The sequence below is a fragment of the Salvelinus alpinus genome, chromosome 15 (genome assembly GCF_045679555.1).
Source record: "Salvelinus alpinus chromosome 15, SLU_Salpinus.1, whole genome shotgun sequence".
Lineage (NCBI taxonomy): Eukaryota > Metazoa > Chordata > Actinopteri > Salmoniformes > Salmonidae > Salvelinus > Salvelinus alpinus.
The window spans coordinates 47991027-48006262 of NC_092100.1; the positions used below are offsets into that span (position 1 = coordinate 47991027).

Genomic DNA, 15236 nt, shown 5'->3' on the forward strand with positions numbered 1-15236 from the left:
GGGTGGCAATTGAAGGAGCAGGCCGGGTGGAGATGTGTAAATTAAAATCTCCCCAGACATTTAGCTACTGGACACAGGCAGGGAGCGGGGTTACAGTATATGGAGATATTGGAAGTGCAGGTTAGAGTAGGAATATTGAGCCAAGGCTGTGCCTTCTCCTGTGGGGATGCTAATTCAGGGCCGGCCCCAGGTATAGGCGACATAAGCTGTCGCTTAGGGCCCCTGGCCACTAGGGGGCCCCCACCCCAATTTAGTATTATTATTATTACATTTTTGTACTCAGTTGGGGTCTCAACTTACAGTTCGAAATTTGGTTGTGCATCAGCAGTTGTTAATGTCAGCCAATGACAGTCACTCATAAAACATTTTTTGATTGGTAAATTAGTCTAGCCAGCTGTCTAAACTTTACTGACCGGGCATGAAGGGCACGTGCCAAAGGGCCCTTACCAAATCTCTCTTAGGGCCCCCAAAATGCCACTTAAAATAACACTTAAAATTATCAAATGCATATCAACTACGTCAATACTTATTTTAAGTAAATGTAAATCAATTAAATACATTGTCCAATGCAGGAGAATCAGATATGCCATGTCCTTATTTGAGAGTAAAAATTTACATGGCAGGATGATGTCCTCTTGTACTGTTCCGGATATTAATTGTCTACATTATATTGCCCTAAAGTACTGATTGATATAGCTTCACAATAATATATCGTGTTATTTAAGCCACTCCTGAATCGAGTTGGCAGGTGTTTAGAGCGTTGGCCCAGTAACCGAAAGGTTGCTAGATTGAATCCCCGAGCTGACAAGGTAAAAATCTGTCGTTCTGCCCCTGAACAAGGCAGTTAACCCACTGATCCTAGGCTGTCATTGTAAATAAGAATTTGTTCTTAACTGACTTGCCTAGTTAAATAAAGGTTAAATCTTTTTTATCAGTATGTATGTCAGTATTGGAAATCCATGTAAGAAGGCTTCATGAATTATTGAAAGCTGGTTTCATGATTTCAAACAATTCACTGCACCTCAATTTCAGTTTGACCTCCACATCACCTAGTAAGGGATTAAGTTAACTTGTGATAGACTTCTGGTGAGAGAGGACATCTGAAAGTCTGTTACAATGTGAAGTCCCTTGGGGCCGAGGGGATTAGTGAACTTTTCAGCACTCTGTGAGGGGGAAAACAGCAGGCAAATTGCTTCGACACCTTGGCTCGAAACCTTGTGGCATGAAGGAATGGGACAGCATGAGTGAAATGATTGCCAAGGCAATGCTTTATAAAGCCATCGTTCAACTTGGGAAACACACACAAACACCTTGAAACTGTCATTAGGTTTCAAGCCCTTTTCTTCGGGCGGCGTGCTAACTACATTTAAAACAAAAATGTCAACTCAGGTGATTAAATCGATGGGGAAACTAATCTTTTGTTTCCTTCGACCAAATGGCGTATAAATCCTCCAGCAATCCCCTAAGCAAGCATAGGAATTCATGAATGCTAAACACAGTTGGTTCTTCTACTCCCCTAACAAAGGATTTGCACCACTGCTTTGGCCCGTTATAAAGTAAGGATGCTGAGCGGCCATTTATTCTCCAAATATGAATATCAAATGAGGCTTTGCTTATGGTATGATAATGACACAGTGGTGGGATGGAGGCAGCTCTCTCTAACAAAGGAACTGTTGTTGGTGCACTGTGTCAGTGTCGGGAAGGGAAGGAAACAGGGAGGACGTTTCAGGGAGGGAAAGGAACCGATTAATAGTGGAGGGAGGGCTGGGCAGAGCAGACCAGAGATTCTATCAGACATCACAGAGAGAGGACACAGAGCAGGGGCCTGCAAATAGGCTATGTGTGTCTGCAAGCTGACACGCATAGGAAATCACAGCCAACCCAATCTTGCTCTCCGACTCATAGTGTGTCTACCAACATGTCGTCCAGTCATCACTGTATTTTTGGGCATAGCCACTGTGATTCGGGGTGATTGGCGTGACCACTGGCTTTATTGGTGGTGTCCTCCGTCATCCGAAGGAGACTTGCTCTCAATCCTGACTACTACACCACCAGATACTCTGATACTCTAATCTGACCCAGACCCCCCAACCATGCTGCAGCTCAGACTAACACTAATCTCCATAAGAAAGAGAAGCCAGATGGTCAGGAACAACTGCTGGAGAGGCCTGGAGATGAGCGCATGGGACATGCCTGGAGTGCCTGCGCTATTTACCTTGTGCTTCAAGTTACCGCTGTAAGCCCCGTGGAGGGAGTGGAGGGCTGGGGGTTGTGGGTTTCGAGGGAGGCCCGCTGTCTGCACCTGGCGTCAGGTTACGCCACCGGCCTGGCAGCCACCATGCAACTCCGCTCCGATCTGGGGTGTCAAAGCTGAGGCCCTGGGCAGGCAGCGTAAACTTGCGATTCATGGAGTGCCACAGGGAGAGCAGCAATGTCCCAGGGGTGTCAGGATACAGGGCTGCTTTTCACCCTTTCCCCAAGCCCCTGTGTCTCTCCCTAAACTGGGTCCAGCCACAGGCTTCAGCCAGCCCAAGTGCTGCCGCTGGACACCCGGACCCGGTGGGGCTGCAGCAGACAGACAGACAGGCAAACAGACAGACACCTCCTGCCTTCACAGAGAGATGGATACATGACCACCCAGGGAAACAGTGACTCCCCTGGGACAGTTATTAAACTGTCATTAAAGGGAGTCAAGGCGCCAAAACGACTATCAATTTGCTAGCAAGGGGCGTGATCATTAAGTGAACATTAGCAGTGTGAGGAGCTCAATTACTGCCCAGCGGGAGCCACAGCGCTAGTGAAAGCCCCCCGGCTGCTCCAGGCTTCCCCACTGATCAACACACGCACAGAGGAAGGTCACAATTCCCTCACACCATAGGGTGCCCACAACCCTCCTTACTCTCCCCAACCCTAGGAGAGTCAGTGACAATAAGGCAGGTCTATGGCATAGAGCTCAGTGCCAAAGGCAAAGCCTCTTTCCCCACTCCTTCCCTCCCACTCCTCCCAGTGTGGAGCAAGAGCATCAGGTTATTAACATGGGGGTTTTTACCGCCAACACAAGGGGTTAAGTACAGGTTGAGCCACACAAAGCCCTCGGGGAGAGCAAGCGCCTCGGCTAAATCCTCCCTTAGCTGTCACGGATGGCAAAGCAGCACTGACACAATGACCTCAGCCGCCATCCAGTAGCCCGGCCTCTGATCCCTCCACATGCATCACGTACTGCACACACACCTTGCCTGATCTGAGCAGGCCTTGCCAATCAGGCACACACATTTCCCTCTTGCACTGTGTGGGTGTTCTGCCCGAAAGGTACATTGGAATCTGTGCTGTGGGCTGTTGGTCTCGTCATGGTTCAGTAATAATGGGCAGCAGCCTGGTGCCTGAGCCTCAAATGTGCCCCAGATTGCAGGGTGCACGTAGTAGGCTAGTGATGATGTGATTGGAGAGGTATACCCTGTGGTGTTGTGATGTTATTACGCTTCACGCATGACTGGCTCCACACAAAAGGCTCCGATCCATCAACTAAACCCCCGGTAATCCACTGGTTAAATATTTCAGGGGATGCCTACTTTCACAAACAAAATGACAGATGCAAAAATAAGACCCACTGAAATCTGGGGGATTTGATGATGATGTGTGAAAGTGCTAGTCTTTTTTTAATTTTTTTATCTGTGTTACCCCAAAAATCCCAATGTGTAAAATAAAACCAACAAATCAGATTATTCCCATCCAACTCTCTTCCAGTGGCTCTCCAAAATGAATTAAAACATCCTCAATCGTTTTAAATCTTTCATAACCATTCCCCAGATATGTCATGATTCCATCAAAAACATGTAAGCAGCGCCCCCCCTGTCCTTTAACTAGACAGCTTAACACTCTAAATCCTCATCATGTGTGCAGTAAATCAGCATCCATCAGGAGCCATGTTGTAAAGCCATCTGAACGAGTGCCAGCCCCAGCACCCCAGCAGAGCACCCCATGGAGACATGGTGGAGCAGCCACTCCACTCTTCTAACTCTTTTTCAAATCTGATGTTAAACATGACTCTAAACTTAACCGTATGCCTAACCCTAATCTTCAAATTAAAACCAAACAACAAATGTTTTCCATCAATTTTTACGATATAGCAAATTTTGACTTTGAGGCGTTGGAGTGACAACCCCCCCTCCAACGCCTCAATAACAACCAGCGATAGTAACATGCAAATGAGCCCCATCATGCCATGATGAAGCAGACATAGTTATGAAACACACATGGTTGCACAAAGAGCTACAGTATCACCTTGAGAAGAAAAGGGTTTTCATAATGATCCTCATAAGCTTGAACACCAATCTTTATCTCACATACGCCTGAACAGAAATCTTTAAATGATCCGTATATCAGTTTACAAGTATTATGCAATATGACATTTTACCATCTTGCCTTACTCATATTACTGCAAACCTAATGACTACCCCTTTTACATTTGTATCCGCTGAGTAATTTCCAGAACCATGTGTCAGTGTCATTCCTGCTTGTTGGCCCAAATTCATCCTAATGCATCCTATAATTAGCACCCCTAAAAGAGAACAAACATGATGGAGACATGAGAAAGAGAAGAAGAAGATAGATAAATAATGTTTACTTACCCAGAAGATAAGGTTGAAGAGGAACATCGTGTACTTCAAACAGCAGAGACAGCCCCGTGCCATGTTGCACTTCTTGAATTCTAAAAGGAACACAAAGGATAGATCCAGGTAAAAGACCACGTATTTGCTGCCTTTGGGCGCCGTGTACTTGTTATTGCTGCTCTTGTCTCCTCCGACGTTGACGCTGGCATCGGCCGCTGTCCCAGCCTGCCTCTGTGCGGCGGAGGCGCCACGTGGCCCCGTGGAGCCGTAGAACGCGCCGGCGGTGAAGCCGCGGCCACCGAACGGGCGGCCAGATGTAGAGGCGCGGGCAAAGTCGGAGTCGCGGCTATCCACGGACGGGCTGCGGTGAATGGCTGACTCCTCACTGCTGGACTTCTCCATGCTCTGGGGCTGACGCTGCTGCTGCTGAGGGGCTCGCTACTGTTACACACTCTACCATGTCTCAGAGATGAGAGGACAGAACTCTCCCCCTCTAACAGGCTCCTCTCTCCCTCTCTGCTCTGTACTGATTCTCTTCAAGGCCAGAAAATCGTAATGTTTCTTTATCAGAATCGTTCTATCTCCCCAACACAGGTAAGTGAGAGGAAGGAACGACACAGGTGTTATTCCCAGCTCTATGTGTCTTCTGCCCAATGCCCAGTGTCTGCTCTCATGCTCTTGAGTTAGCCATGCAGAGAAGCCCTAGTCCAGTGAGAACCATTATTACCCTGACAAGTGACAGCAGACTATGTCCTTGAGTCGGTAAGTTTCAATAGTGTCCCCTGGATCTCCTGTGCTCTCCACACTGCTGTGATGTTTGCCGTGAGAGCAGACCCCCTGTGACTCTTTCTCTCCTGCTGTCAGCTGCTCCACTTCTTCCACCTGGTTCACTTCTCCCTGCTGCTGACCTCAGGACTGCTTTCTGCCTGGAGCGGTGGGAACTTTTACCCCCCTACAAAAACACAATCCTCTATCTTTTTCCCCTCTCTCCGCTTCTCCTCCTCTTTTCCTGCACTCTCTCCGTCCTCTGTGCTTTGCGCTCTCCAACGTGCTAACAATACACTCTCTCCCACTCCTTCTCTCTCTCTCTGTGCTCTATGGTATCATTCTGCACTCAGTCCCCTGCTCTCTGCCTGTGCTCTCATTTGCAGCGCCGTGGCTGATGTGTGCTATTATCGGCAAGCCACATTAACGGGCATTCCCAATCCTATCCCCCCTAAATTAGAGCACTGCCCTCATTCCCTCTCCTCTCTTTGCCTCTCCTCGGCCCCTCCCCACTGCTGAGGGAGCAGCCAATGAGGCGGCTGCAGGCAGCCCGGGATCCTCCCCTCCTCTCCGACCATGTAATAAGCTGATCGTAACACTGCTTTGGCTATACAAGTTCAGCAATTTCATCTGTGCTGTCTGCGCGTCAGGGGGTTCAGGAGGCCATTCATTAATTTAAATATCATGAGGCCAGGGAAACGTGTGGGAGGAGGGTGAGCGGGGGGGGGGCTAGGTTCATATTAATATCTGCATGGGGGGATGGGCTTCTCCTGTCAGTGTGGAACATATCTAATGAAGATAGTGGAGTTGGCCAGTGCTCTCCGATGCAACCTTCAGTCCTTCGATTTCATTACGACACTTGCTATATTCACGCTCCTGTTTTATTTACGCTTATATTTATTATTCGCTTATGTTTACGCCTATATTTGTGAAGAGCTGGCTATAATGACATCAAAACGCTATCATAATAAGGATGATTACTGCATGCAGACTTGAGGAGTACTGTATCTCTGCAGCCTTGTCACAACGTTGTCAGTTGCTCAATACCTGCTTGCTCACGTCCATGTAAGGAGCGCCGATAAATTGGCAGGGACTCAGCCTTTGGAATTAGCGCACCATTTCAAGCATGGAAATGGGAGAGTGGCTTAAAGATACTCAGAGCTATCCTATGGAATACCAGGGTCAAACACGGACCGTCTCAGTTGTTTCACACACATATTACAGCTCCATAAAGCTCCATCCTTACATTTATCTAATCTGGTTTCAAATTCAATCCCCAGATGACTCAATGTAAATGATCTGTGAACAAAGAGAAAATGCATTTGGCCTGATAAGATATCAAACCCCCACTGAGAGAGATGACGTTTCCTTTATAGTGTACATGCTGATTTGATGAGATGGGGATGAAAGATTTGATACCTTTTGATACAGCACGTGTCTTTCCTTTACTTTGATACATCTTTTCTCACCTCAGAGAACTACTGCACAAAGAATAGCAATACCAGCACCTTAACACCCACTTACATAGCCCTTTCACAAGGTTGGGTTTGTGAAAACAGCCTGGTCTTAACTCCACACCTCTGCGCTGTGGTAATGATCCTCCTCTCTTTCGGGCAAAGGCGAGGTTGAGTGCTTGTGATGGCTGCAACTCTGAGACAGATGGGCAGAGTTTCAGCTGAATGGTCTTAAGGTAAACCCAGTACTACCTTACATACACAGAGATACACTAATCCATGTCTCTTGTGTTTATACTACGGGGTATACAAACCCTCACAAACTTCCACAGACGCACCATTGAGAGCAACCTGTCGGGCTTTATCACTGCTTGGTACGGCAATTGCACGTCCGCAACTGCAGGGCTTTTCAGACGGTCGTGCGGTCAGTCCAATGCATCACCAGAGGCACAATCAGCCACCCGAGCCACAGTCTGTTTACCACACTACCATCTAGAAGGCAGTCAGTACAGGTGCATTAAAGCTGGAACCGAGAGACTGAAAAACAGCTTGTATCTCTAGGCCATCATACTGTAAAATAGTCAATACTAGCCGCCTCCACCCAGTATCCTTCCCTGAATCTTAGTCTCTGTTACTAACCGGCTAACACCCAGTACTCTACCCTGCACCTTAGAGACTGCTGCGCTATGTACACAGTCATTGAACACTGATCACTTTAATAATGTTTACATACTGTTTTACCTACCCACTTCATATGCACAGTACCAGTCAAAAGTTTGGACACACCTACTCATTAATGGGTTTTTCTTTATTTTTACTATTTTCTACATTGTAGAATAATAGTGAAGACATCAAACCTATGAAATAACACATATGGAATCATGTAGTAACCAAAAAAGTGTTAAACAAATCAAAATATATTTTATATTTGAGATTCTTCAAAGTAGACACCCTTTGCCTTGATGACAGCTTTGCACACTCTTGGCATTCTCTCAACCAGCTTCATGAGGAATGCTTTCCCAACAGTCTGGAAGGAGTTCCCACATATGCTGAGCACTTGTTGGCTGCTTTTCCTTCACTCCGCGGTCCAACTCATCCCAAACAATCTCAATTGGGTTGAGGTCAGGTGATTGTGGAGGCCAGGTCATCTGATACTGTATTCTAGTGGCTCATCCTATATAACTACTGCTGTTCACATCTTTCATATTCATACAGTGTCTTCGGAAAGTATTCAGACCCCTTGACTTTTTCCACAATTTGTAAGGTTACAGCCTTATTGTATAATTGATTAAATTGTTTATTTTCTTCATCAATCTACACACAATACCCCATGATGACAAAGCAAAAACAGTTTAAAAAAAACATTTTTACTAATATACAGTCGAAGTCGGAGGTTTACATACACCTTAGCCAAATACATTTAAACTCAGTTTTTCATCATTCCTGTCATTTAATCCTAGTAAAAATGCCCTGTCTTAGGTCAGTTAGGATCACCACATTATTTTAAAGAATGTGAAATGTCAAAATAATAGTACAGAGAATGATTTATTTCAGCTTTTATTTCTTTCATCACATTCCCAGTGGGTCAGAAGTTTACATACACTCAATTAGTATTTGGTAGCATTGCCTTTAAATTGTTTAACTTGGGTCAAACGTTTCGGGTAGCCTTTCACAAGCTTCCCACAATAAGTTGGGGGAATTTTGGCACATTCCTCCTGACAGAGCTGGTGTAACAGAGTCAGGTTTGTAGGCCTCCTTGCTCACACACGCTTTTCAGTTCTGCCCACACATTTTCTATGGGATTGAGGTCAGGGCTTTGTGATGGTCACTCCAATACCTTGACTTTGTTGTCCTTAAGCCATTTTGCCACAACATTGGAAGTATGCTTAGGGTCATTGTCCATTTGGAAGACCCTTTTGTGACCAAGCTTTAACTTCCTGACTGATGTCTTGAGATGTTGCTTCAATATATCTACATCATTTCCCCCCCCCTCATGATGCCATCTATTTTGTGAAGTGCACCAGTCCCTCCTGCAGCAAAGCACCCCCACCACATGACGCTGCCACTCCCGTGCTTCACGGTTGGGATGGTGTTCTTCGGGTTGCAAGCCTCCCTCTTTTTCCTTCAAACATTACATAATGTCCAAACAGTTCTATTTTTGTTTCATCAGACCAGAGGACATACTTGCGTACCATTGTTTGTACAGATGAACGTGGTACCTTCAGGCGTTTGGAAATTGCTCCCAAGGATGAACCAGATATGTGGAGGTGTACCATTTTCTTTCTGAGGTCTTGGCTGATTTCTTTTGATTTTGCCATGACGTCAAGCAAAAAGGCACTGAGTTTGAAGGTAGGCATTGAAATACATCCACAGGTACACCTCCAATTGACTCAAATTATGTCAATTAGCTCATCAGAATCTTCTAAAGCCATGACATAATTGTCTGGAATTTTCCAAGCCGTTTAAAGGCACAGTCAACTTAGTGTATTTGAACTTCTGACCCACTGGAATTGTGATACAGTGAATTATAAGTGAAATAATCTGTCTGTAAACAATTGTTGGGAAAATTACTTGTGTCATTCTACACAAAGTAGATGTCCTAACCGACATGCCAAAACTATAGTTTGTTAACAAGAAATCTGTGGAGTGGTTGAAAAATGAGTTTTAATGACTCCAACCTAAGTGTATGTAAACTTCTGACTTCAACTGTATACAAAAAAACTGAAATATCACATTTACATAAGTATTCAGACCCTTAACTCAGTACTTTGTTGAAGCACCTTTAGTAGCGATTACAGAGTCTTCTTGGGTATGACGCTACAAGCTTGGCACACCTGTATTTGGAGAGTTCCTCCCATTCTTCTCTGCAGATCCTCTCAAGCTCTGTCAGGTTGGATGGGGGGCGTCACTGCACAGCTATGTTCAGGTTTCTCCAGAAATGTTCGATCGGGTTCATGTCCGGGCTCTGGCTGGGCCACTCAAGGTCATTCAGAGACTTTTCCCAAAGCCACTCCTGCGTTGTCTTGGCTTTGTGCTTAGGGTCATTGTCCTGTTGGAAGGTGAACATTCAACCCAGTCTGAGGTCCTGAGCGCTCTGGAGAAGTTTTTTTTATCACAGATCTCTCTATACTTTGCTCCATTAATCTTTCCCTCGATCCTGACCAGTCTCCCAGTCCCTGCCGCTGACAAACATCCCCACAGCATGATGCTGCCACCACCATGATTCACCGTAGGGATGGTGCCAGGTTTCCTCCATACGTGACGCTTGGCATTCAGGCCATCTTGGTTTCATCAGACCAGAGAATCTTGTTTCTCATGGTCTGAGAGTCTTTAGGTGCCTTTTGGCAAACTGTCATGTGCCTTTTACTGAGGAGTGGCTTACATCTGGTCACTCTACCATAAAGGCCTGATTGGTGGAGTGCTGCCCACTTTTTGGAAGCAAACCACTCGATTTTGTCCCTACGTTATATCGGCATCGAACACTTCACCCTCCCTAGGAGAGGGGTTGACCTCGACAATTTATTGTTAAAACGAGAGGCAGCCTGGATCTTTAATTTAAAGACCCTCAATGTAGCCTTTGATCTGAAGCCATTCTTGTGATTATAGTGATTTTGCTATTCATTGTAAATGTTTGTAGGCCTTTGTAGCCAAATTGTATCTATGATCATATGCTATCCATTTATGTTTTTTAGATGTTCTATTTATATCTGTAAATTAACCAATGATATCAAGCCACAACCGACCATGATTACAGACACCTGTGTCTGTCCTTTGACACTGTATAAACTGGTGACCCGCAGTGTTAGTCATTGTACCTTGATGAAGACAGCTTGTCTGGTTATTCAATTATTGCATCTGAGCTCCTCGAGAGTGCGGCTCTCCTTTTCTTTTTCAATCAACTGAATTTACCACAGGTGGACGAAAATAAAGTTGTAGAAACATCTCAAGGATGATCAATGGAAAAAGGATGCACCTGAGCTCAATTTCGAGTCTCATAGAAAAGGGTCTGAATTAGAGGTCGACCGATTAATCGGAATGGCCGATTAATTAGGGCCGATTTCAAGTTTTCATAACAATCGGAAATCGGTATTTTTGGACGCCGATTTTTCCCGATTTATTTATTTAACTAGGCAGGTCAGTTAAGAACACATTCTTATTTTCAAATGGCGGCCTTTCAATGGTGGGTTAACTGCCTTGTTCAGGGGCAGAACGACAGATTTCTACCTTGTCAGCTCAGGGATTCAATCTTGCAACCTTACGGTTAACTAGTCCAACGCTCTAACCACCTGCCTCACGAGGAGCCTGCCTGTTACGCGAATGCAGTAAGAAGCCAAGGTAAGTTGCTAGCTAGCATTAAACTTATCTTATAAAAAACAATCAATCAATCATAATCACTAGTTATAACTACACATGGTTGATGATATTACTAGTTTATCTAGCGTGTCCTGCGTTGCATATAATCGATGCGGTGCGCATTCGCGAAAAAGGACTGTCGTTGCTTCAATGTGTACCTAACCATAAACATCAATGCCTTTCTTAAAATCAATACACAGAAGTATATATTTTTAAACCTGCATATTTAGCTAAAAGAAATCCAGGTTAGCAGGCAATATTAACCAGGTGAAATTGTGTCACTTCTCTTGCCTTCATTGCACGCAGAGTCAGGGTATATGCAACAGTTTGGGCCGCCTGGCTCATTGCGAACTAATTTGCCAGAATTTTACGTAATTATGACATAACATTGAAGGTTGTGCAATGTAACAGGAATATTTAGACTTATGGATGCCACCCGTTAGATAAAATACGGAACGGTTCCGTATTTCACTGAAAGAATAAACGTTTTGTTTTCGAGATGATAGTTTCCGGATTCAACCATATTAATGACCTAAGGCTCGTATTTCTGTGTGTTATTATGTTATAATTAAGTCTATGATTTGATAGAGCAGTTTGACTGAGCGATGGTAGGCAGCAGCAGGCTCGTAAGCATTCATTCAAATAGCACTTTCGTGCGTTTTGCCAACAGCTCTTCGCAATGCTTCAAGCATTGCGCTGTTTATGACTTCAAGCCTATCAACTCCCGAGATTAGGCTGGTGTAACCGATGTGAAATGGCTAGCTAGTTAGCGGGGTGCGCGCTAATAGCGTTTCAAACGTCACTCGCTCTGAGACTTGGAGTAGTTGTTCCCCTTGCTCTGCATGGGTAACGCTGCTTCGAGGGTGGCTGTTGTCGATGTGTTCCTGGTTCGAGCCCAAGTAGCGGCGAGGAGAGGGATGGAAGCTATACTGATACACTGGCAATACTAAAGTGCCTATAAGAACATCCAATAGTCAAAGGTATATGAAATACAAATCGTATAGAGAGAAATAGTCCTATAATTCCTATAATAACTACAACCTAAAACTTCTTACCTGGGAATATTGAAGACTCATGTTAAAAGGAACCACCAGCTTTCATATGTTCTCATGTTCTGAGCAAGGAACTTAAACGTTAGCTTTCTTACATAGCACATATTGCACTTTTACTTTCTTCTCCAACACTTTGTTTTTGCATTATTTAAACCAAATTGAATATGTTTCATTATTTATTTGAAGCTAAATTGATTTTATTGATGTATTATATTAAGTTAAAATAAGTGTTCATTCAGTATTGTTGTAATTGTCATTATTACAAATAAATTTAAAACATCGTCCGATTAATCGGTATCGGCTTTTTTGGTCCTCCAATAATCGGCATCGGCGTTGAAAAATCATAATCGGTCGACCTCTAGTCTGAATACTTATGTAAATAAGGTGTCATCAAGGCAAAGGGTGGCTACTTCGAAGAATCTAAAATCTAAAATATATTTTGATTTGTTTTACACTTTTTTGGTTACAACATGATTCCATATGTGTTATTTCATAGTTTTGATGTCTTCGCTATTATTCTACCATGTAGAAAATAGTAAAAATAAAGAAAAACCCTTGAATGAGTAGGTGTGTCCAAACTTTTGACTGGTACTGTATATATATATTTATATTCCGGACTTTGACATTGCCCGTTCTGATGTTTCTTAATTACATAATTGTTATTTGAGGGATTTATGTGTATTGCTGTGTATTCTTAGGTATGTTGGAGCTAGAAATATAAGCATTTTGCTGCACCTGCGATAACAGCTTTCCCACTATCCTCTGGTGGCCTTAACCAAATTGTTTACCTAAAATCAGTTTCCTGTTTCAGAGTGCAGTGCTCCTCTCTCCATGGGCAGCTGTGTCTGTGACAGACTATTCTACATGCCACATTCAACTTTAATAATAATCCTTAATGTCAGCGTCACTGTTCACGTAAGCCTGGTGTGGGATGAGAACGATGAAAGTGGTCCCACACAGATAGCTAAAGAAGCGTTGGCTCAGCTCCTGTGTGTTGTCTGATCACAGCCCGTCAGGCCCTTAACTATTCATTCAATACGTTGTGCGTCAGTAGCCGCTGCCTCATAGGAGGACATGCATTTATCAGAGAGCTATGGGGGCCCTTAGCTAGCATGTGAGTGTGCTGCTGATGCCTCCACCAGACACAAGGGCACGTTCCTCCTCTCACTCCCACGTGAACAGATCCCAGCTGCATTCATCGCCATCAACTCAACAGAAGAGAACCAAAAGGCATGGGGCTCTGAAGTCCTTTATTAGGCAAGAGCAAGGTTGCACAGGGATTCTTCATTCTAACTTTCTCTGATGCTGAATAAATCTGGCAGCTCCTTCGATACGTGTTAAAAAGGAAACCTGGAAAGCGAGCTTCGAGTTCAGTAGGAAGATCCATCCTAGAATACTCATTTTCAGGGCTCCTCCAGCCAAAACACTACTGCTTTTCTATCATGGTATGAAAGAGTATAACATAAAATCAAAGTAAAAGTGCCCTGTGGCTGTGTCAGGCAGAGTAAATATGAAACAAACAACATTAGTTCTGGCATATCTGTGTGGAGCTCTATTGGAGTAAAGCTTATGTAGTCCAGCCAACACGGCACCATCGCCAGAAGGACAGAAACAGTGGTGGGTGGTGGGCTAGTTCTATTTAAGAAGCACTTCAATAATTAGACCAATAGTGCAAAGTCGTCTTAGGTTTCTTCTTAAACCTATTGGGTGAAATGATAAAGAAAATATAAATCTGCAGGATTAAGACTTTGGCCTCTAAGAGTTTCTTAATGTGGAACAGTATCTAATAAGATACAGGACAGCCATTTAATCATTCGGCATGCATCCCTGGAAACTGCACATGTACAAATTAGATGAGTGTGATCATAAACCCAAATATTGTAAAATATGGTGGTGGATCTTTGATGTTATGGGGCTATTTTGCTTCCACTTGTCCTGGGGCCCTTGTTAAGGTCAAAGGTATCATGAACTTTACCAAGTACCAGGACATTTTAGCCAAGAACCTGGTTGCTCCTGCCAGGATGCTGAAACTTAAACAATAACCCCAAGCATACATCAAAATCCCCCAAAATGTATAATAATTGACCACAAAATCAAAATAATTTTGCAATGGCTTACTCGGTCCCCGGACTTGAACCCCATTGAAAACCTGTGGTTTGAATTGAAGAGGACAGTCCATAAGTGCAGACGAAGGATATCAAGGATCTGGAAAGATTTTAAACAGAGGAATGGTCTAAGATACCTCCCAATGTGTTCTTCAGTCTCATAAAACATTTTTAGAAAAGGCTCAGTGCCATTATCCTCTATGTGAGGTGTTGAAAGGTGGGAATAATTTTGACCCCTATCTTTTTGAGAAAAGATAAATGATTATGTGTTAAAGAACATCTCTTTCTCTGAGCAGTTGTATTAGTATTAAGAATATCATTTTTTTGGAGCATAAAATATAGCTCAGTATTTTTTAAATGTATTTTATTCAGTCTTCCCACTGCATATGTTGAACTGTGAATGTCTCATGATGGACTGAGCGTGTGAATGGATTAGGACCAGTATGTCCTGGTCCTGGTCCCCATAAAGAAAATGAGAATTAAAAACAAGTTCAGCCCCTTGTTTGACCGGACTCTTGCAGAGTTACTTCACCTCAAGAATTGCATTCTGCGAAAGGCTTGGCACATGCATACTCAGGCTGACTGGCTCTCGTTCAGGCAAATGAGAAATAAGTGCACTCAGGCTATCCGGTAGGTCAAAGTTAGTTACTTTAAGGAGCAGTTCCCTCTCTGTGAGTCGAACCCCAAGAAGTTCTGGAAAATGGTTAAAGACCTGGAGAATAAACACTCTTCCTCACAGCTACCCATGTCCCTTAATGTTGATGATGTGGTTGTTACTGACAAGAAGCACGTGGTTGAGCTCTTTAATCACCACTTCATTAAGTCAGGATTCCTATTTGACTCAGCCATGCCTCCTTGCCCATCCAATATTTCCTCATCTCCCACCCCTTCTAATGT

The 15236-nt window shown here is 44.0% G+C and overlaps 1 protein-coding gene across 6 annotated transcripts in view; it reads right to left on the reverse strand.

Annotated features, from left to right (window-relative positions):
• The window catches only part of tspan9a (tetraspanin 9a), a 290456-nt gene that overhangs the window by 96887 nt on the left and 178333 nt on the right, over window positions 1-15236 (reverse strand). For 5 of the 6 annotated variants that reach the window (XM_071343860.1, XM_071343859.1, XM_071343857.1 and 2 more), the window contains one exon: window positions 4629-4708. In XM_071343860.1, coding sequence (XP_071199961.1) covers window positions 4629-4691 — 63 coding nt within the window. In that variant the 5' untranslated portion in view covers window positions 4692-4708. Of the gene's footprint in view, window positions 1-4628; window positions 5835-15236 lie in introns of those variants that run through there. The other variant, XM_071343856.1, reaches the window with a different exon arrangement.